General features: G+C 47.1%; 13 protein-coding genes across 13 annotated transcripts; 8 read left to right on the top strand and 5 right to left on the bottom strand.

The window, feature by feature from the left end:
• Positions 1 to 129: 129 nt before the first annotated feature.
• GL50803_006687 (Glyceraldehyde 3-phosphate dehydrogenase) lies at positions 130 to 1,140 on the top strand (the record flags this gene model as incomplete). Its single annotated transcript, XM_001704990.1, has 1 exon — positions 130 to 1,140. The coding sequence occupies one exon, from the start codon at positions 130 to 132 to the stop codon at positions 1,138 to 1,140; it is 1,011 nt and encodes a 336-aa protein (XP_001705042.1).
• A 37-nt stretch (positions 1,141 to 1,177) lies between these two features.
• Positions 1,178 to 2,467, bottom strand: GL50803_006686 (putative membrane spanning protein; the record flags this gene model as incomplete). The annotated part of the gene is made up of 1 exon (XM_001704989.1): positions 1,178 to 2,467. One exon carries the CDS (start codon positions 2,465 to 2,467, stop codon positions 1,178 to 1,180), a length of 1,290 nt encoding a protein of 429 aa, XP_001705041.1.
• A 94-nt stretch (positions 2,468 to 2,561) lies between these two features.
• On the top strand, positions 2,562 to 4,409 carry GL50803_006685 (uncharacterized protein; the record flags this gene model as incomplete). The annotated part of the gene is made up of 1 exon (XM_001704988.1): positions 2,562 to 4,409. The coding sequence occupies one exon, from the start codon at positions 2,562 to 2,564 to the stop codon at positions 4,407 to 4,409; it is 1,848 nt and encodes a 615-aa protein (XP_001705040.1).
• Positions 4,410 to 4,420: 11 nt separating this feature from the next.
• GL50803_0017527 (uncharacterized protein) lies at positions 4,421 to 10,141 on the top strand (the record flags this gene model as incomplete). The annotated part of the gene is made up of 1 exon (XM_001704987.1): positions 4,421 to 10,141. The coding sequence occupies one exon, from the start codon at positions 4,421 to 4,423 to the stop codon at positions 10,139 to 10,141; it is 5,721 nt and encodes a 1,906-aa protein (XP_001705039.1).
• Positions 10,142 to 10,406: 265 nt separating this feature from the next.
• On the top strand, positions 10,407 to 11,300 carry GL50803_0014275 (uncharacterized protein; the record flags this gene model as incomplete). Its single annotated transcript, XM_038045753.1, has 1 exon — positions 10,407 to 11,300. One exon carries the CDS (start codon positions 10,407 to 10,409, stop codon positions 11,298 to 11,300), a length of 894 nt encoding a protein of 297 aa, XP_037902289.1.
• Positions 11,301 to 11,366: 66 nt separating this feature from the next.
• Positions 11,367 to 12,416, top strand: GL50803_006680 (Kinase, NEK; the record flags this gene model as incomplete). Its single annotated transcript, XM_001704986.1, has 1 exon — positions 11,367 to 12,416. One exon carries the CDS (start codon positions 11,367 to 11,369, stop codon positions 12,414 to 12,416), a length of 1,050 nt encoding a protein of 349 aa, XP_001705038.1.
• A 140-nt stretch (positions 12,417 to 12,556) lies between these two features.
• GL50803_006679 (High cysteine membrane protein) lies at positions 12,557 to 13,273 on the top strand (the record flags this gene model as incomplete). Its single annotated transcript, XM_001704984.1, has 1 exon — positions 12,557 to 13,273. The coding sequence occupies one exon, from the start codon at positions 12,557 to 12,559 to the stop codon at positions 13,271 to 13,273; it is 717 nt and encodes a 238-aa protein (XP_001705036.1).
• Positions 13,274 to 13,376: 103 nt separating this feature from the next.
• On the top strand, positions 13,377 to 14,483 carry GL50803_0032686 (uncharacterized protein; the record flags this gene model as incomplete). The annotated part of the gene is made up of 1 exon (XM_001704983.1): positions 13,377 to 14,483. The coding sequence occupies one exon, from the start codon at positions 13,377 to 13,379 to the stop codon at positions 14,481 to 14,483; it is 1,107 nt and encodes a 368-aa protein (XP_001705035.1).
• A 195-nt stretch (positions 14,484 to 14,678) lies between these two features.
• On the bottom strand, positions 14,679 to 15,839 carry GL50803_0021498 (Serine/threonine protein phosphatase 5; the record flags this gene model as incomplete). Its single annotated transcript, XM_001704982.1, has 1 exon — positions 14,679 to 15,839. The coding sequence occupies one exon, from the start codon at positions 15,837 to 15,839 to the stop codon at positions 14,679 to 14,681; it is 1,161 nt and encodes a 386-aa protein (XP_001705034.1).
• A 69-nt stretch (positions 15,840 to 15,908) lies between these two features.
• Positions 15,909 to 16,421, top strand: GL50803_0017524 (uncharacterized protein; the record flags this gene model as incomplete). Its single annotated transcript, XM_001704981.1, has 1 exon — positions 15,909 to 16,421. One exon carries the CDS (start codon positions 15,909 to 15,911, stop codon positions 16,419 to 16,421), a length of 513 nt encoding a protein of 170 aa, XP_001705033.1.
• Positions 16,422 to 16,507: 86 nt separating this feature from the next.
• Positions 16,508 to 18,202, bottom strand: GL50803_0032419 (uncharacterized protein; the record flags this gene model as incomplete). Its single annotated transcript, XM_001704980.1, has 1 exon — positions 16,508 to 18,202. One exon carries the CDS (start codon positions 18,200 to 18,202, stop codon positions 16,508 to 16,510), a length of 1,695 nt encoding a protein of 564 aa, XP_001705032.1.
• On the bottom strand, positions 18,156 to 18,602 carry GL50803_0025713 (Ribonuclease P; the record flags this gene model as incomplete). The annotated part of the gene is made up of 1 exon (XM_001704979.2): positions 18,156 to 18,602. The coding sequence occupies one exon, from the start codon at positions 18,600 to 18,602 to the stop codon at positions 18,156 to 18,158; it is 447 nt and encodes a 148-aa protein (XP_001705031.2).
• Positions 18,603 to 18,651: 49 nt separating this feature from the next.
• GL50803_00101877 (uncharacterized protein) lies at positions 18,652 to 20,451 on the bottom strand (the record flags this gene model as incomplete). The annotated part of the gene is made up of 1 exon (XM_038045602.1): positions 18,652 to 20,451. One exon carries the CDS (start codon positions 20,449 to 20,451, stop codon positions 18,652 to 18,654), a length of 1,800 nt encoding a protein of 599 aa, XP_037902288.1.

The raw sequence follows: 20,451 nt of genomic DNA, 5'->3' as shown, positions 1-20,451 counted from the left end.
GTGAGGTAAATCCGGTCTGCAGCCTTGTATTCCTGGGAACTTACTCCTGCTAATCTTTTCTAAAGCCACCTGAATGTCCAAAGTATTCTGAGTGAAAAAACTTAACACAGGGCTGCCCAAAAATCTAAAATGCCTATTCGCCTCGGAATCAACGGGTTCGGCCGCATCGGCAGGATGGCCCTGAGGGCGTCTCTGAACATCGACGGCGTCCAGGTTGTCGCGATCAACGACCCCTTCACGGACTGTGAGTACATGGAGTACATGCTCAAGTACGATACGGTGCACGGGCGCTTTGACGGCACCATCGCCCACTCTGAAGACTCCATAACGGTCAATGGGAACAAGATCTCTGTCTTCAAGTCTATGAAGCCCGAGGAGATCCCATGGGGCAAGACCCAGGTGGACATTGTGCTCGAGTGTACAGGTCGCTTTACAACGAAGAAGGATGCTGAGCTCCATATCACCGGCGGCTGCAAGCGTGTCATCATCTCCGCTCCGTCGGCGGACGCCCCTATGTTCGTCTGCGGTTGTAACCTCGAGACGTACGATCCGAGCACGATGAAGGTCATCTCCAACGCCTCCTGCACGACGAACTGCCTTGCTCCTCTTGCGATGGTTGTCAATAAGAAGTTTGGTATCAAGGAGGGCCTCATGACCACCGTCCACGCCGTCACGGCCACCCAGCTCCCAGTGGACGGGCCGTCCAAGAAGGACTGGCGTGGCGGCCGTAGCTGCGGTGCTAACGTTATCCCGTCCAGCACCGGGGCCGCAAAGGCTGTCGGGAAGGTCCTTCCCGCGCTCAACGGAAAGCTTACCGGTATGGCCTTTCGTGTCCCTGTCCCAGACGTCTCTGTCGTCGACCTGACCTGTACTCTTGAGAAGGACGCAACGTACGATGAGATCTGCGCTGAGATCAAGCGCGCCTCTGAAAACGAGCTCAAGGGGATCATGACCTACACTAACGAGGACGTCGTGAGCAGCGACTTCCTCTCAACCACCAGCACGTGCAACTTCGACAGCAAGGCTGGCATCATGCTCAACAGCAGGTTCGTTAAGCTGGTTGCCTGGTACGACAACGAGTTCGGCTATGCTAACAAGCTTGTTGAACTAGCAAAGTACGTCGGGTCCAAGGGCTGCTAAGCCGCAACCAGTGAATTCACCGTGCTCGTTCGCTGGCTCATACGCCAGAATCTGCCTTGAGTCTTTCGATGAGGGTGGCCTGTCGCCGTCGGGATTCCTCGGACTGCTTGAGGCTCTTGCGTAGGGCGAGGACCTCTGCTTCGAGGGTCAAGATCTTCTGCGTCGATGCGTCCTTGGACAGGATGACCCGCTGCAGCCTGGCGTTTTCGCGGCGCAGCTCCCCGATCGTCTGGGCCGACTGGTCGAGCAGAAGCTCCATGGTGTGCACCCGCCCCAACAGGGTTCTGGCCTCGATGGACGTCAGCTTCCCGTTGACGACGACCGTCGAGGCGGCGTCGGCGTCGAGAGCCCTGCTCGCCCCGACAAGCTTGTTGCTGGTGTCGAACGGGTAGTCCAGCAGGCTGTCGTCCAGCACGCTGCGCGAGTATTGTGTTTGGGACTGTGACCTCCGCTGACTCTCGGATCTTGATGTGTAAATGGGATTGCTGTTAGTACTCTTCGTCAGAGTCTTTGGTGTTTGCAGAGACATGTCAGGAAGTGAGGAGGACATTCTGTGTGAGGTCGATGGCCCACTTCTATTTGTCCGCTGACATGATGGTGGACGCTTCCCCTTAGTGTAGTACTGCTGGGCAAGTGCATGTTTGTATCCTGAATATTTCCGAGTATTAGATAAAATGTTTGCGGAATTCGTATGTCTACTGTAGTTTCTAAGATTAGACTGAAGTCGTGCAAGGGCACGTGTGTGCTGACTAAGAGATTCGCTCATGTTTTCACTCAAAGTTAGTACATCGTCCAGGTCATCGAGCTGGATGGCTGTCTCTGCCCTGCTCTTGTCATCTTCTAGGTTAGCCAAATGAACGTTGGGCCTCTGGTTACCAAGAACCCGTTGTTCCAATGCATTAATATCTCTGGTAAGTGTGGAGATGGATGGCTCGTGTGCGACTATCTTTCGTTCGTTGCGTTCCACGTTGGGAACCGTCCTAGATTCGTTGACATGTGACTGGTCCTCCAAGTCTACCAAATCAAGTTGCACTGGGTCGTCACCATCGTTCTGCGTCATCATCAAGGAGCCTTCTTGTTTAGCTTCATACCCCACAGTCCGTGGTGTGTCATGCAATGTAGTAGCATCATTCTCACGAGCTGGCCCTAGTTGACTCGGTCGAAGGGCCGAACTCACTGGAGTTGCTGTTAATACATCCTTACGGGTCTGAGACTGTTCATCTGCCGCTACGGATCCAGTGTAGGAGATGCCGTATCTATTTAGGTATTGGTTGAGAATATTGTCAATCTCGTTGTAATCGTATTCATGGTCTTTCAGCGACTGCATAATCTCGCTGCGTTTTTATTTTTCTGTCCCAGATCTCTGATCCTTTCAAGCGATCGCTTGCACATCACTCGTTTGTCCCCATTTAGACTAGAGCATGCGCTCCTTTGAACATAACCCCCTTGACGCTCCTTTCTCTAAACTTTTGTACCTCAGTGATACGTGTGAGCCTTCTGCTCTGCTACGCCCACATGAGCTTCTCAAACGACCCCTGCCTGAACTATATATGCCTTTCTTCCGCGTCGCACTTACATCGTGTCCAGTGTTTGCACATGCTGCTGGCGATTATTACTTTGTTGTGGGGTTTTCTCGGTCACACGCTTTTATGTTTGATTTGCGTACCCTATTTCTGCAGGAGGTTGCCAGCCTCGAGATGATCAGTGAAATACCTCTCCATGCCCTTCCTTTGCACTACGTTAGAAGTGAAAATCTGATAGAGGCTCACAGGGGTAGCTCTAACGGAGAAACTGCTGTGGTCGCCTCCCTAGACCTTCCTAGCGACACCGTTCTTATAGAATCTGTGCTACTAGAGAGTATGTTGATCACATTTTTCGTACGAAAGTTTCAGCCGTCCCGCCTTGTTATATCTATCAAGCGAACTATCACTCCTTCTAATACTGTTTGCTCTCAATTCGCTATTGAACTGGCAAGTTCTCCCGTTTATGCTACAGCAAGCATGCACCACTTTGTTGCCATAGACAGGACTGGAACCTTAATCCTCGGGTCGATATCTAGCCTCTTCGCCCATTGGAATGGTGTGGATGATCGTGGGAAGGAGGTAACTATTCCGTTAGCTAATCTTCACGTCAAACATACCTGGACAGACGCTGCTGATCAAGCACTGTTGAGTGGAGATATCCCAACTTGCTGTGCTGTATCGTCAGAGCTGGGTATCGTGGTTATGAGTACCACGAGCGGAAAGATATGCCTCTATGATGTAGGACTGTGCCCTATACCCATTCACCCTGAAAGCGCACTTCTTGACCTCAAGAGATTACTATCTATCACACCAGTTGTCTTCCGTATCCTCTTGCTAGCTGGTCACTTGGTGATAATATTTGAGCGGGCATTGCCCCTGTTTATACGACTTTCGGAGCACCTGAACCAGCACACCCTTTTCTTACATCATATCCTCTCAGCGAATCCCAATCACGCCCTTGCGTTCACTGTCCAAAACGCAGACTCATTTATCCTTGCTGCCCGGGAGCTCGCAAACAGATTGGAGACTAGAAAGCCAAAGGATATACCGCTAAGGTTCCAGGATGACAGCCTAGACATCTTAGTTGGCATTTGGAAAGACACAATTGGGAGCAATGCCTTGTCTATCTTTACGGACGGCTTGCCAGATATTCTGGAGCAGCAGATTGTCACACTGGGACAAGCACTACTTTCTAGCCTTGAGCACATCCGTGACGCTGCTGCAGTAGAGCCAACTCTTCTTGACAACAATAGCCTAAAGCTTTCTGTGCCTCTGCTGCGTGCAACAGAGTGGATTGCAAAGTTGTTGATTAAGGTTGATCGATTGGAATGCGCAGTACAGCTGGGCCTCTGCATTTACAAGAGTACCTACAAAGAACTTGCCGATCTAGGGGTGACCATTCTCCACAACACCTACTACCAGTGCATGAAAATGAACTATGTCGACCTGGGGTTAGCCATATCCCATGCTCTAGACTATCGTATACTGGAGGCCAGGCCCTATGCTGAACATCTGTGGGAGAAGAATGCGCAAAATAGTCCGCTTCTGAGAGAAGCAGAAGGATCGAAGGTCTATCTCCTAATGGAACGCCTTTCAAAGGGCTCCCTTGCAGAAGTTGCTACTGATATTAAAGAGCTGGGAATAGAAAATCTCTTTTCCATTGATGATATCCACGCCATGCTCGAAACAATGGACGACGATCTCCTCTTTGCAGATCAAAATCTATCGATACAAAAAACACAGTAAATTTAAAACCAATGGCTGTAAGGTCACAGCCGCGCGTGTGTATTGAAACTTCGGTTCTTACGCTCGGATGGGCCGATGAGCACGCCGATGCCTATTACCATTCACTCGAAATGCAGAGGGTTATCCTCCGTGGCCAGAATGGAGTGATTATCCCAGACTACTTGGAGAGGTCTGGGGACGTTATCTTCATTCGCTCTATCTCTACGCCTGGTAGACCAATCTCCCACTTTACTCCAGACTCGTGGTCTCGCAAACCCGGGCAGCTTGTGGTCCTTGCCATCGCATGCCTTGAAATACTGGCTAAGATACACTCAATAAACACGCTACACAGAAACATAACATCAGAATCTGTCTTCCTTGACTCCTGTGATAACAAAATGTTGGTGGCATCATACGGAATCATCAAAACAACCCCTGACTTCGAAACAGCGCTTCATTCCTACATTCCACCACGGTTTAATTCCGCAGATTTCCATGACATAATTATGTATGCTCCTCCTCTTTCAGAGTCCTTTCTTCAAACAGGAAGTTTCGTTGTACACCTTACTGAGCTGCGAAAGTTCCTGGCTATTACACCCACAGAGCGCGTTCGCTTCAACCTCAGGTTTAGCCCACTTACAGACCTTTACCAAATGGGGTTTTTCCTCTACAAGCTTCTCACGCAAGAGTGTCCACCCTCCCCGTTCTCACTGAAATATCATGACGCAGAACCGGGGTGGAGACGAGCAAGGGAGGACGCGCTCAAGAAGCTCCAGCAGTACAGCTTGGGTCCATTCTGCAACGAGTTTATCTTACGCCTGCTGTGCCTTTCAGAGTCTCGGATCTATCTTTCTGCAGCAGAGGCTCACACTGACATTTTGAATTATTGGAAGGCGGTCAACGCAAACCCAGCAATGCTTCTCGAGGCATCCTTACCTAAGAACATGCCCATAAACCCTCTATCCTCTGAGGTGATGGTGAAGAGAATGCTCTCCATACGGCTCTCATTCAATGACATACACATTCAAGCAATACTGAAGAACATTTCAGAGACTTTTCCGGTTGAATTTCGTCGAGCTCTTTTCAAGACAGATACTAACTATGTAGTCGAGTGCTATACGGCGTCCCATTATTCGGTAGAGCTTCCAGAGATATATGACATTTTAGCCACTAGAAAAGCAATGTTAGCGTTCGAAAATATAAAAAAGGAGACTCCGGCCCTTCAGCAAAACTTATTTGCCTATTCTTCAACTAAGACCCAGTGTGCAGCTCGACCTCTGAAAAAGATTTGCTGCTTGGCTGGCCTACGGGGATCTGGCAGGTCTGTGTTGCTTGGGGACCTAATGCGTATAGTCAGAGATAGCCTGCTCGGCTTCTGCCTTTATGTGCCTTTCAAGCAAATCTCTAGCTCTTTTGCGTTTGATGATGAGCGCAACCTTTACACATGCGATGCTACCTACTACAGAATGTGTCACACAACTTCACACCTGATTAGGGAGTTGCCTAAAAGTATGCAAGAAATTGAAACACCCGAGCAACTGAAGCGATTTGAAAGTCACATACAAACAGAGGATAATGGTGATGTGCTGTCTTGTATTTCAGGCCCAGAATTGTCGCCCATGTTGTATCTCACAGAAGATGATATAAAGTGCAAGCTCACACACTCGTACATTGAGTTCGACGGTGAGTTTCATTTGATAGATCTCTATCTTGCTAGGTATATCGCTAGGTTAGATGACAAGCCCTTGCTCAGTAGCATCGGAGAAAAGATGAATCCCAGTATACTAGCTAAGTTACCCTTTGTTCTACCATCTCTGGCTGCAGCAATGAACATACGCGGGAAGCTAGATGATATTAAAACTGCTGTCTCCATAGATTACTATGAGTCCGTCTTTGGGATTTTGGTTCGCTCTGTGCTTACCCGTGCATCTGTCTTTGTCCTTGTTCTCGACGACCTAGTCTCTGAGTGCAGTAAGGACTTCATCAAAAGATTTTATTCTTTCGTAGGCAATCTCAATGTTGATAGATTTTATGTCATTTTAAGTGAGTCTCTTTCCCCTTGCATATATCCCGAGAGCTTTTCATGGACTGGAACACCTGACTCTGCGCCGAATACAAAGGATGATGCTGTCTCTCCTGTTTCTGGCAAGCAGTACAGCAGAGCAAAAAAGATCTTATCGTCCTTCAAGGTGCTATCCAAAGAGTCTCCCACTCATCAAGCTAGTACCAAGACGCAGGCTCAGTCGACAGTTGATGACGCACGCTCATCAACTAGCGTCAACAGCGCCTCAGGGGCATCGGTTCTCTCTTCTGGTATAAAGCAAAGCTATGTTCAAGGATATTCTGCTTCTGCACGCAATTCCAACCAAGAGCTAAAGATTAAAGACCTATTTGCCCGGCCATACAGCTTCAACTTAGCAGTCAAACGCTTGCTTAACCCGTCTTACATCTTACTGGATCAAGTTCCAGATGACATGGCACAAACCTTTATATTGAAGTCCCTCATGTTATCGCCAGATGGCCCAGAAGGAAAGGGAGGACTCCCATCTGTTAATACGGTGGACTTGGTGGAGCAGATCTTGAGGAAATCAGGGTCAATAATGCTCAACATCAAATTGCTGATTCTGACGCTGTATGGTATTTCTGGCATCACAGGCTCGCAAGCGCGCTATAGCAAGACTGCTCTAGACGCGATTCCTGACATAGATCAGGTTATCTTAAGACGCTTTCTTGGTTTGAGAAACTCTAAGAAGCTATCGGACGGGGACATGGGTATACTTTGCGCATCGTCTGTCTTTGGCACTATTTTCGACATGCGCTGGCTTACAAGTGCCCTCAATTACAGTAACGACGATGTGATCCTCACGTCTCTCACTGAGCTTTCTAATATGCATCTAATTTCTTGCGCCCCACAATTTGTACAGCTTAGGCATCCGCTTTATGCACAAGGAGGTGCAGACCATGGCGTGGACCTAGCCCACAATCCCTACAATCCTAACAAATCTACAAATCGGATAGGCTACATTTTTCTGTTTAATAATATCAGTCTATGCAAGGTTCTGGAAGAGTCATTTACATCTGGCATGAGCCAAAAGCTATTCCTGATCGCACTATATCTTCGGAAGAGGTGGATTGCACGGGACTCTGTTTTGGAGAGAAAATCCGACCTTAAGCCGTCCCTCTATATAAGAAACTATGATCCCAGAGAGCTGGAGACGGGAGAACTAATCAGAAAGCTCCACTTGGACTTTGTTTCTCTATTGAGGGCTTCGGGTAAGGCGGCAGATGTTTCATTAAATGATCTTCAGATTAACAAGGCCTCTCTTTCATTACGGATTGCTTTGCGCACTCACAAGACCTTCTTTTTTGACCATAACATGGGGGTAAACAACTGGCAACAGCAAGAGGCTTTTCTTAAGCAAATGGAAGCCGACCTCAGAACACCAAGCACACGGGCATGTCTCCTAGAGCAATATGATGGACTTTTTGTGGACATAACCAAGCTTCTGAAGTGCCTCAATCCGTGTGCAAGCAAATTGCTCGACATTTATGACCAGTATGAACTTCTGAGACTAAACACATATGCATGCGACATCCTCTCTAAGAGCTTTGCTGACATCAGCAAATACCTTTCAATGGCAAAGTCAGCTGAGCACGAAATCTGGACTGCTATGGCCATGCTATGTCTCAATCCAATGGAAAGGCAGAACTGGTCCCTGTCGAACTATAAGGTTGTTGCCCAGAAGAGGCCCCTGCTGACGTTCAAAACTGCTAATTCCCTTGACCTAGACTCGCTACTCAAGTGTACCATAGGTGTACTCTCAAACCCTAACAGTGCCCACAGCTCTCCCATTACCAGTGGCAATGCAGATGCTCTGCCTGGTAAACCAAATGCGCTCCAAAGCCTGGTTTCAAAGTCAGACCCCAATGGGACGGATCCGACAGACATGATTGACACAATGTATAATGAGACCATACAGGTCGGTACCGATTCTGAACTTACCGCGTTGTACAATGCATTTCCCTTGCTATTTAACTTTACATGTGCAAACAGCATCTGCTATTCGGTACAGTCAATCCGCTTCACCACAAGATACAATCTGGTGCAGTCCACATATGTAACCGACAAACTATCAAATGAGGTGTACAAGCATTACTGGCTGGGACTTATATGGGAGTGGACACTGGGCATGATACAGAGTAACAAGCCGGCGCGGGCTGTCTCAATCGCTGTCTCAATGCTGCAGAAGTTGCTTGGAGATGAGGCGCACATCAACGCTTTCCTACCTATGATAACCATGAATAAAAGCATTCACCGGGACACTATTGTTGCGACCCTCTCTCTTCTCTTCACTACCAATCTTGTTGAGGGTAATGGACTGAAGCCGCATCCACAGGCTGCAATCATGGTTGCTTTTGACTCACTGAAGTCTCCCTCGACCCCCTATGCGCTTATGCAATATATGAAGAGGGCATCGTTGCTGGAGAGATCCATCCAAAAGCTCCTCTTCCTTATCTTTTATGCGCTTTTCTTACGGGACTTAACGGAGCTGTACTTGTCACTGGCAGCAGCTATGGTGGAGCGGTGCCTCTTGTATGGGACAACAATTGAGGGAATTGCCATGATAGGGATTCTTGCAGCTATTGCTCCAAGTTACATTCACGAGCTCCCCAAGGCCGCAATGTTCCACATTGTGAAGGCCGTTGCAGAGATGCTGCAGCTAGAAGAAACAAAGTCTCAAAAAACAATGGGCTCTGCGGAGAGGTCGTTACAGAGTTACAACTTTATTCCTCCTCTACTATCTTACATCTTTGAGCTAACGTCAATACACATTCTTCCCCACATTGATCAAACCGTGCGTGCTCACCTTATTTCGTACAAACAGACGATCTATCTCCTATCCAGCGATGTGGTAGAGAATGTTATATCGCAGCCTCTCGCTCTGTGCCTCTATGCGACCAGTGCTTTCCTCTCCTTCAGAAATGCTAGTGAGCTGGAAACGCTGGCCTTTGAGTGCCAGGTCGCTTACAACAACATGGTGGCTATAAAGGAATGCGTATTCAATGTATGCATCTTTGTGATTGCGTGCTGCTGCAAGTATTTCAGAATTAGAAATGAGGCGGAACTGCTTGAAAAGGACAACATTACCTTTATCTCTACACAGAAGTCAGAGGGGGCTCCCACTGACGACTCTGAATCCACTCCCTTTACTAGCAAGGGTGCCAAGGCAATCTACAAGGAGTCCCTTCCCGACTTTGACAGCATTTCGATATTAAGCATTCAATACATGCGCTCCGACGCAACGCTCTTGCCCTCTAAGCTTGTTTGCTCCGTGCTGCTGGAGGCGTATGCTCGAGCAGGCCTACTCGTAAAAGCACTCTATGTGGCCCGGCGAGTTCTCCAGATATTCCCACCCACGTCTCATGGGTTTATCAACATTCTAACGTTTACCCGCGTCGCTCTAGTGCACATTGCCGTAGTCGATACCGCAGTTATCTCCCAAAGGTCAGCCGATTATCTGGCTCAATCCTTGCTTGACATCATCTATCGTAGCACCGGATTTAAGGGCGCGTACAAGAGAATGGCTGACGTGATCATGGCAGGGCTGAGTTACATCCGGGGCTGCCATATCAACAATGTATTATCTATTCTATCGCAACATAGAGATCTAAAATCCAATAGTAAGCCACTCCGAGAGCAGCTCGAGGAATATGGAGCGAGGTTTTTCTTAGATGTTCTCTTGACAACATAACTTCCGAAAAATTGGCTGAACACCGCAACGTATGTGTTGAAGGAGTGTAAAAATAGTATGCACAGGGTTTATAGTATGTACAGCGCACTGGTTCTAGATGGCCATGGTTCAACCGCTGATGCGTTATGTTTTGTTCTCAAGGTGTTGATTTAAAAGACAATTGCTGAAAGGCTAAAGGCTTTACAATTTGCTTAATAACTTTATGCATTAATGATAGACATCGCAGGTTTAAAAAAGAGATTTAAAAAATCAGGTGGAGAAGCTCATGACATCGTACGACCAAGCGAGATGCCCCCAGCCCTATTTGGCTCCTGCTGGATTCAGTAGAAGGCAGGAGAATGAGGAAACGCTAAGAATGAATAGAATCGAGGATGGCCACAAATACACGAGCAATGTCAACACAAGAGGCAGTAACAGTTTGTATGAACAGACCGTTAATGGTTTTGAGACATCAATCCGCCGATCATTGACTATTAAGATATATTTGACCCTGGCAATAATGATAATGGGAACTGCAATCTTAACAATCGGGTTATACATATTAGTAACGACTGTTATTTTCAAAGTTCATAACGGAGTCGTTTCACCTGAACTACTGTATACGTACTTTATCACCGAGGTAATCCTGATTGCTGTCGGCTGCATAGGGTATATCGTAATTTCTATGATCAATTCGTGCTGCATGGATTCTATTGGAAAGTGTGGCACGATCACCCTGCTGATAATTGGGCCAGTTTTCTCGAGCATACTCTTTATCGGCCTTTCAATGGTGACCAACATCATAGTTTTTGGATCATCATTACTCTGTGTTCTGTTCATTTTGGTCTTCTGTACATCTATAGCGCTGTGCATTAAGAGCGAGACAAAGGTTTGGGTGATGATTCTGATAGCCATTTGCTGCAGTCAGCTCCTCTGGCTACTGTACCCCATGCTCTTCATTTGGAATCTCTTCGGGAGCCAAAAATCTTACTCAATAACCACTGTGGTAGTTTCTGTCCTTATTTGCCTTGTATATGCTTTGTTTTTGATAGTTGATGTGTGGTTGGCAGTCAATAAGAGTACTTGCTCTGATTGGGCCAAATACACCTTGAAGATATACTCCGATGTCGTGGGTATGTTAGTGGTCTTGATGCGGGCCATGCACGTTGGGAGGCGGTAGCGGTGCTGCATCGACGCCACATCTAAAACACTAAATATTTACATGTAAACAAAAAAAGGTCGCTAGATGGCGTTTCCCGCGGGGATTAGGAGTGGTAGCCTGGCTGAGTATTATGATAAAGAGGAAATCCCTGTTGAAAAGACTGTCAAACTAAACCCTTATAGTGATGAGACAAAAACGTACTTCATAATGTCAGCCTCGGTGGGCCTGGGTCCACACGGCCGCGTATATGTCGTTCGTAAGAAAAATACCAAAACGGTTTTTGCATGCAAAGAAATACCTTGTGACATGTATACTGAGCCTCATCAAAAGCAGCTCCTTGAGTGTGCGAGTATCCAGCTGCAGCTATGCCATCCAAACATCAATTCGCCCATCGATGCCATATATGATTCAACTATCCTTCGATTGTACATTATCTCCCCTCTCCTCGGGGACGCTAGAGAGCTAGTTTCGCGTGATGAGGCCCGTCCCAGCTTGAGAGAGAGCATGGGTGCTTCTGGAAGCCACGAGCCCATGACTGAGTCCATGATATGGAAGACCTTGAGTCAGATAGTGTCCGCGCTCAGATATTTGCACGGAAACCCCCTTGGTAGGGGCCCTGTGGCACATGCCTCTCTTAAGCCCGAAAACATATACCTGGACAAAGATGGGAGTGTGAAGCTCATGGATGTGGGGATGTCGTCAGAGCTGAAAATAACCGCACCCCTAAATCTGCACATATCCGTAGCCATAGACTTGTACAAGGCGCCCGAGCAACTTGAAACCAACAGCAACGGTGACAGCGTCCCTGGAGCGACAAATACTCTTCTGTCGGGCGATATATGGGCCCTTGGCTGCTACTTGTACGAGCTGATCTTCAAGAAGCGCCCATTTACCACAGGACGCGAAATAGACCTCTACTTAAGCATAACACGTCTTCCCAGGCCCATCGAACTTCCTACAAGGCTTCCTACGAAGCAGATTCCATCTAATAATGGTAGCCCGAACGTGATGCAACAGTCACAGAGCCAATTTAGTGATGAATTGAGGCACGTCTTAAACGCCTGTCTATCTATAGACCCAGCGGAAAGACCCTGTCTAGAAAACATAGCTGAAGCCGCTAAAAGGATGATGTAAATTACTATAGCGTGTAAAAGGTACTCCGCCTTGATCTGCCTTAACTTTACTCTACTATTTTACACTAAGGGCCTCTCTCTGAGTTTAGAAAGCAAATCTTTTCTCTTGTAAGGGAAAATAAATCTCTCGCTTGTTTATAGATGGCTGCTACTCTAGTTGCAGCTACACTGTGGCTTCTGCCATATAGATTTAAAGGTGCAACTGATCCCGCTCCTTGCATAACTGGTGCGGGTACAGACGCTTGCACGTGCCAGGTAGGATACACGCCCTACGTGAATCCCCAAGACACTGACGCGGACAGATTGTGCTACCCTACATGCACATATTGCTTCAACGAGAATTGCTTTCATTATAATGACGAGGAAATCAGATGTACGGCTTGCACGAACGACCACGTCCTTATAGATAAAAGTTGCTGGAAGCAGTTTGAATTTGGAAACTGCAACCTTAAGCATGAGGGAGACCAGATTGTCCCAACGTGTCACGATTGTAGCAAAGGGTATCAGAAAATCGGGAACGGCTGCTATCGATCTCTGAGTCGAGGAATGTGCTTTCGATATAACGACTCGTACGACAGAGAGCGAGAACACTGCGTATCATGCAAGAATGGGTGGACTATGGCCTATGGAGATTGCATCTGTGCAGGTTTTGGAAATTCTGATAAGTGTCTTTCGGCAGGCGCAGCCGTAGCCATCTCAGTGATAGTCACCGTACTTCTCTGTGCAGTTATGACAACTCTGGCTTTCTATTTCCTCATTAAAAGGCAAAAGAGATCCTCCGCGCCCATAAAACCAAACTCGGGCATCCTCCAACCTGAAGGTACGTCCCTGCTCAGTACTCCTGGATCTTTTATCTAAGATTGTATACCCCCGTCCAAAGTAAACCGTCTTCTGATTCGTCAGCCTAAAAAAATACCTGTCGGTTGCAGACCTCTCGGTCTTGCTCACCTATACATTGCCAATGTCCGAGTATGATGAGCATGCTCCTGTCTTCTCAGGAAGCGGTACAGACCTGATGACCGAGCTTAGTCGGGAATTAACCTCCCCATTGTTTAGACAGTTGCCCCCGGGGCTTATCACATCCGCTCGGAATTTGCGGCGATCCACCATCTCAGCTATCCCTGGAGATGGTGACATGTTACCTGTTTTTAAAGATATAGGCTCAAATGGCAGCACTCCTAGCTCGCATTCATCTTCTCTGAAGGCCAGTCGAATAGGGTTGAATGACCCACCATCGATTAATGTATCGCTATCTAGCAGCAGCGGGAAAAGGAGCATGGGCTGTACATTCTATAGACCAGACATGGATCATGTCTTTGAGCTACCGCAAGTCGACAATGGGCAGCTCTTCAGAGATGACTTCATGCCACCCGCCAATCTGGGTCCTGGCCAAAATCAGCAAGGCATAGTTAAGCACGTTGAGCAGCGGATTGGCACTAGCCTCGGCTCCGATTCTAACTCGGCTCCCGATAATACTATCACTCTTGTCCACGACCCTGACCTGCCTCATGATCATGGACCGGCTTCTGATCCTAAGCTTAGCCTCACTTTAGGGATCAACACCATGCCAGAAGAGAACAACGGTCACCAAGATTATAACCAGAATCAAATCCACGAACATGACCAACTAAGCATTAGTGAGCTTGGCCCTGAAGATCATTCTATTCATATCCCTCAACGAGGGAGATCAGCTAGCAACAAAAGAGAGTATTTAATCATACCCCAGGAAACGCGTGAGCGGCTTATTCACATGGTGTGCATTGATGGGATGAACGTGCAATCAGCAGTGAAGCAACTCAACCTAAAGTATAGTGCAGCAATAAACATCGTTAGAAAGTTCCGAGATTGTGGTCAGCTTGAGGTGGGGCCGAGGGGGCGGAGATCCAAGAAGGTTGTTTCCCCCGAAATGCACTCAACAATCGCAGCTATCTTAGCTGAGCATCCTAAAATAGAGGTCACCGAGCTTCGCCAAATGCTTAAGGCGAAGGGGATCAGTTTACCACCTTCTCTAATCAAAGATGCAGCTGCCAACATCCGACGTCAGCAGATGGACGTTGATGTGTATTGATTCTCAACTTCAACTCAGCTATGATGGGAGACTAGTTCTATCTTACTTCATTTTTCTATCCTTCGGGGGGACTGTAAATAGTGGGTGCTTTTAAAACCTGGCTGTTTACTTTAGAACGTGCTGCTATAGGTTCTTACACCTACACGGCTTCAGGGATCGATCTATGTCCCTCTCAGGACACAGATACGAGTACAACTAGAGACAAAAGGCCTCGCGCACCTCATCGTTTCTCTCATTATATACTTCAGCCTGGTCCTCTGGAATCTGATGCAATGCCCACTCAAGAGTAGCACGCATGGTCGTTTTTATCTCCTCTGACAAAAAGGGGCTTAGGAAGGAGAGATTTGGTAAGCGAGTCAGTGCATAAAGGGTATTGATGGTTTTCTTTGCGGAAAGCTTGTGTAGGCCAATGGCAGCCACGATGCTCTTGATTTCCTTATCAGTCAACTGGCTTGACAGGTAAGATTCTAATACCGCACTGTGGAAGGAGTTAAGATATTCTGCCAAGACGTCCAAGTGCTCACTTAGATGAAGCACGTCGCTATACAAAGAAAATGCTGAAGTTGGTGGAGGAGGAACGGAAGGCTTGGCTTTGTTGGAAGGGATGTTTCTCTTGCAATCTCGTAACCGAACGGCTGTTGGGCGTGACGGAGAGCCTATGGGAGACTTTGACTCGACCGCCTCATCGAGACAGCTCATGTCTATGGCGATGGATTTCCCTCTGCTTGCTGTGTTTTGAGTAGCAAATATATCGGCTGCTCCTACAGTGGTAGTAGTGACAGTAGTCACCGGTACTAACTTTGATTTAACAAGCTCTAAGTCCTGCTGCACCTCCTGTCGCCCCTTCTCAGGAAGGAGAGTGAGTGCCAAGGACAGGTCGGCGTATGAGGCTTGGTAGTCTCCTCGATCTAGATACAGACGTCCACGTCTTACGAGTATCTTCGTATATTGAGGGTCTATCCCTATAGCTCGTGAGAAGGAGGCAAGGGCCTCATCTTCGCGCTTAAGCTTTTGGTAGCAGAGGCCTGCATTCCCAAAGGCAGCCGCCATACCTGGGTCTATGCGTCCGGCACACTCGTAGTAGTCCAATGCCTTCTCAAACTTGCGCTCTCCAAACAGCTTGTTACCAACAGCCTTATACTCTTCAGCGGTGTACAGCCCCGATTTTTCTTCCTCAAGTGGAATCTCATAGCACCGGATGGGGGGCACTTTAACGGTCGATGGATCAAATGTGGCGGCAGCGTGTGTGGCTTCCTCGTCCTTCTTGGAGATACGCTCAACAAATTCCCCGACCTCTTTGAGCGCGGCAGCGTTGCTGAGTGCCTGGTGTCGAATCTTTGCCTGGATGTCAATCATAGAACGGGGAGGGTGGTCTTTGTCTCAAAAAAGAAATTTTAAATTAATAAAGATTGATCTGGACCTGCCATGTTTGGCTGCGTTGTTTGTCATCTGGGGTACTCAGACCAATTCCAGCAGACCACAGAAGGGAACTATGTTCTTTCGTTTCCTAATTCCTTCGGCCTCGGAAACATCAGCGTTTTTACATTTACCCCTGCCAGCTTGACCAGTTGCGCCGTCGAGGTTGCTGTTTCTGCTGATGGATTTTACGAGAAGATTGGTTACCTGACAGAGTATTCTCCTAGCATTACGTTTGTCACTGGGTTAGAGCGGCTTAATAAGGCAGAGCTGCCATTCTCTCTTTGCTTGACCTTGGTTCCTTTAGAGTCTGTGGACCAGAACCTACCGTATCAGCCAACTGACTATGAGCTCACTCTTTTGAACCGAGCCACTATCAAGATGGTTGACCACTTTAAGCGTTATCTAGCACCTTCTATTGTTACTCATGGAGGCCAAGAGTACATTTCCTTAAAGAGAGTCATGACGTGGAAAGATACATTTCTCAAAGAATCTAAAGCCCTAGGAGCATTTTGGGACTAGTAAAGTGGTAGTACTTAATAGAAGACATATTTACACAAGCCAGAACATCAAAGGCAGTGTTTGCACTCACAGTGGTCTTTCACACATTAGCGAAGAGAAAGGGGCTGCCGTCTGTGACCCCTACTACTTGCAGAAGCAGCAGTGTCAAAGAAGTCCCCACTGACAAGGACCAGCGTCTCGGGGAGGTACACTATCTGGACACCGGAGAAATTAGCAAAATTCAAATTAGTCCATGTAAGACCGGTCCTTCTAAGAATAGGGTGGAGTGCACCGAAATAATCCACCTCCAGGGCAGAGCCTATCTCCTTATACCAGTACTCATCCCCTGGTGTAAACGAAGCGTGGTTCTCCAACACTTCTCCCTTAATGTCTATTATTTGTTCAAAGGAAGGATATATTATGGTAGTGTTCAGAGTCTCCGTCCAGAGATACTGGTCTGCTCCGACTGCCGCCAGACCACTAAAAACAAGGTGCACAGACCCAATATCCTCTTGCTTCTCCATGTCCGTATCACTCTTGGTAATCCACATCTTTGCGGTGATGTCAAAAGAGCACTTGAGGCCCGCGCCCCCTACCTTTAACACAGTTGGAGAGGCGTTGTTTGTAACGGCCACCATCAGATGACCCGGTGCCGACGCTTTACCAAAAACAGATTTAAGGTCGTCAGACCGGAACTGGACATCGTAAAGCTTTGCTTCTCGATTGTTCACGTCCAGGTTAGACTTAAATGCGGACACATCAATGATAAACTGCCAGTCCTTGTCATTTAGTTGTGTTGGCATAGTCGCTGTCTCTCGTTGTCCTTCATAATGTATCTGTGTGGAGCCATCGGCACCAGCATCAAGAAACGGATAAGTGTATCCACCTGCCTTCAACGTGACTAAGTTACGACCCCAAAGAAACCCAGTATAGCGTACATCAACGAGCGTCTTCTTCTTTGCCGAGTCCTCATAGAAGTTGATAATGTAGTCGGCACTACTCTCCATCCCATCTTTGATCGCATTGAATGCCTGTGCCATAGTAGAAGACATCTGGTCGCCCTTCAAGACCGACTCTATCTGAGACTTGAAGCCAGGTAAGAACGACCCCAACAGCCCTGAATCCCCATCAACAACTTGAAGAGTGATCTCATCAAAATCAATCTTCGTGTTAGTGATGTCTATAGATATATGGTAAGGACACGTGTTGCTGATATCAACTTGGCCGGAAGCGTAGCCGTTCGCACGCGGTATCCCAATCGAGATCACAGCCTCCATGGGGACAAGCAAGACAGTAACAGCGATTTTCAACTGAATTTCAATGGTAATTCCAGTAAACTCAACATAGCGACTATCTGCATTTTCAATGAGGGGGGTTTTATAGCTCTCAACTGATAGCTCATTCACGGACAAATCCGATACCTTGACTTTAATTACACCTATGGTGAGATCCATCTCCATTCCAGCGACGCCCTGAGCAGCCATTGGTGCAATATCAAATCCGCTGGCTATGTACTTGCACAAACCTGTCTCGGTCATACTGAAGTGCACTGATGTCTGACTGTCATCTAACTCCGTCGGAAAATGCGAGTAATGGGTGCAAGCACACAGAGCTGTAGTAGCCAGGAGCCAAAAGTAAATCTGTGAGAGGGTTGATAGCACATGCAATAGGCTTAATGTACAAGCAAAACTTGCGTCAATGACATTGCTGACTATGCATAAAGGAAACGACCTATTAGAATACACGTCTCTATGCTCATAAGCCTTGTGTCCCAGATTTTTGTGGAGACCTATGTGCTTCATGAAGAGCTTTAGATTTTTTAGTTTGGGCAAGGATACGCATCGCTCCGCAATTTAGACACTGTAGTTGTGGGGCACGGCGATAGACGCTAAGTGTTGCAGTCTGGTGCGGGATCAGAAGGTATTTACATCTCTTACATATAGTACCCTTAATTGAAGGGTCTAAACGAAGAGTTGTCATTGCCGCGATTCCTAGCATGCGCTTGAGATAGTGCTGTGAATGAAACGGAAGCAGGTGGGACAGCTTGTATAGATACTCCATTCTTGCAAGCCAGGGGCGCGATTGAAGCGGCGCTGTATCGAGTTCAGAAGAGATAATCGTAGAGGATCTATACCCAGGTGGGTGACGAACTCGCTTTCCCCGTGGTCTTGTGCTGACGCGTGAACCTGCTGTCTCGGTCATTTATAATTTCCAATGTTAATTATATAGAATACATTTCAACTAGACTACGTCATTCTGCAAAGTTAATGGCAAAGCTGTAGGTTTCACAGTGTGCCAAATTATCGATAGTACCATTTCCTTGTCGTAACGTAATGACTGCTCCTTGTCCATCCTTCTCCAATAGGGGAACAATTATGCGGGGCTTTCCATATATCGTCACTAATAAGGGTGCTGAGAATGCTGGTAGAGTGGTTATGACTATGTCTGTCTCCGGGTTCAACCACGCATTTGGTGTTCTAGAATGAAGCAAAGGTCGCGAAGAAGGAAACTCTGGTATTGATGTTTGAAGCTCAAGTGATGCGTTGATATAGTATAAAAGGCGTTTTTGTTCCAATCCTACGAGGATACCAGCGTCAGTGGATTGAGCAAGTATTCTGCCTTCAATAAGACTGTCACATAGACCCAAGAGGTTCTCATTTGGAAGTATAGTTCGGGGTGTATCGGTGGTCTCATCTGAGCGTGTCGGTGTAGGGGGTACTTTAGATAGAATGGGAGGGCCGTTAGATAGATTGCGGGATGGCGAATCTGGGACTGTAACTCTTTTAAAAGGACTGGACTGAGAGGTAGTTGGTAAGGAGGATACAAACGGGCATTCAGGCGAACGAGGACTTGACGCACTAGGCTTACTATGAGAAGGTTGTGGAGATGACGGCAAGGCTTCTTTGTGACGACTTAGATAGCTACTTTCAATAAACTGAAATCCAAGTAATGCACTGCTGAAGTACGCAAGATTGACGCCGCAAATAGAAAAGCAAAGGGGATCACCGCCAAACGATATTGTCTTGTAAAGTGAAGTAGTATCTGGTAGCATTGTACTATGAGGTAGAGTAGGGTAATATGAATCTGGGGCAAGTAGGCAGTTACAATCTGTAATCAAAATAGCATGACACCTGTTTTCAAGCATGGAGATGTGCAAGGCCAGAAGAAAGGTCAAAAGGTACTGTTGGGCTAGGCTATGGGGCTCCTTACTGTTATAGTCCGTAGGGTCGGAAGGGTACTCTAACAAAAGTGGACCCGTCAGGAGAACAACGGACGCCTCGAACTTCTCTACCAATTTATGTATTACATCTACCGCCATTTTAATGGAGTAATAAGGTTTTATAAATGGCCCTCTGAGCACCAGAAGGCGAAAACTCTTAGATACTGTTATGGTTTGTTGCATGCTCATCCCTTTTAAGGTAACTCCTAAGGTACCGGTGTCTTGGGAACTGGCCTGGTTCTGCTGAACGGTAGCAGCATCATTGTAGTATTGAACAATAGATGTTACACAGAAATTTTCTTGATCATAGTATAAACCCTCAAGACCCAAGAGCGCTCCGAGAAAAAGCACTGAAATGTTATTTGTATGAGAAGCCATCATAGTTAGCTTGACCATCGGAAAGCTCTCAATCTGAAGGAGGGCCTTCTTTAACTTGGCCAGGTATTTTGTAGAAGTGGAGGGCTCTGTGGGTTCGTCTAGAAGAATGTCCAGAATTCCGTGCGTGTTAATTTGCAGTATCATAAAACCGTCGTCATGAGTATGCAAAAGAATGCCAATTAGGTACGTTTCCTTTTTAAATGACGAAAACATGTTGAAGATATACCGAATGCCCTCCCGCAGCTTAAGTAACAACGAAAGAAAGACAGTGCGATGTGTAGTTGACATTTGTGGTGTTTGCAAGTATCTGCTTTTAAGTATTATTTCTGTGCCTTCAAGGTCCTCGATAGCATCTGTCACAGTAGATCCTAGTGCAGATGTACACCGCTCATTGATATGCAAGCCTCGGGTTCTATCCTCCTGGAGCCTAATGGTTCTAAAGTCTATAGTCAT

This window comes from Giardia intestinalis, chromosome 5, assembly GCF_000002435.2.
Source record: "Giardia intestinalis strain WB C6 chromosome 5, whole genome shotgun sequence".
NCBI lineage: Eukaryota > Fornicata > Diplomonadida > Hexamitidae > Giardia > Giardia duodenalis.
Note: the sequence above shows the minus strand (reverse complement) of the source record. Positions and strands in the feature narration are given on the sequence as shown.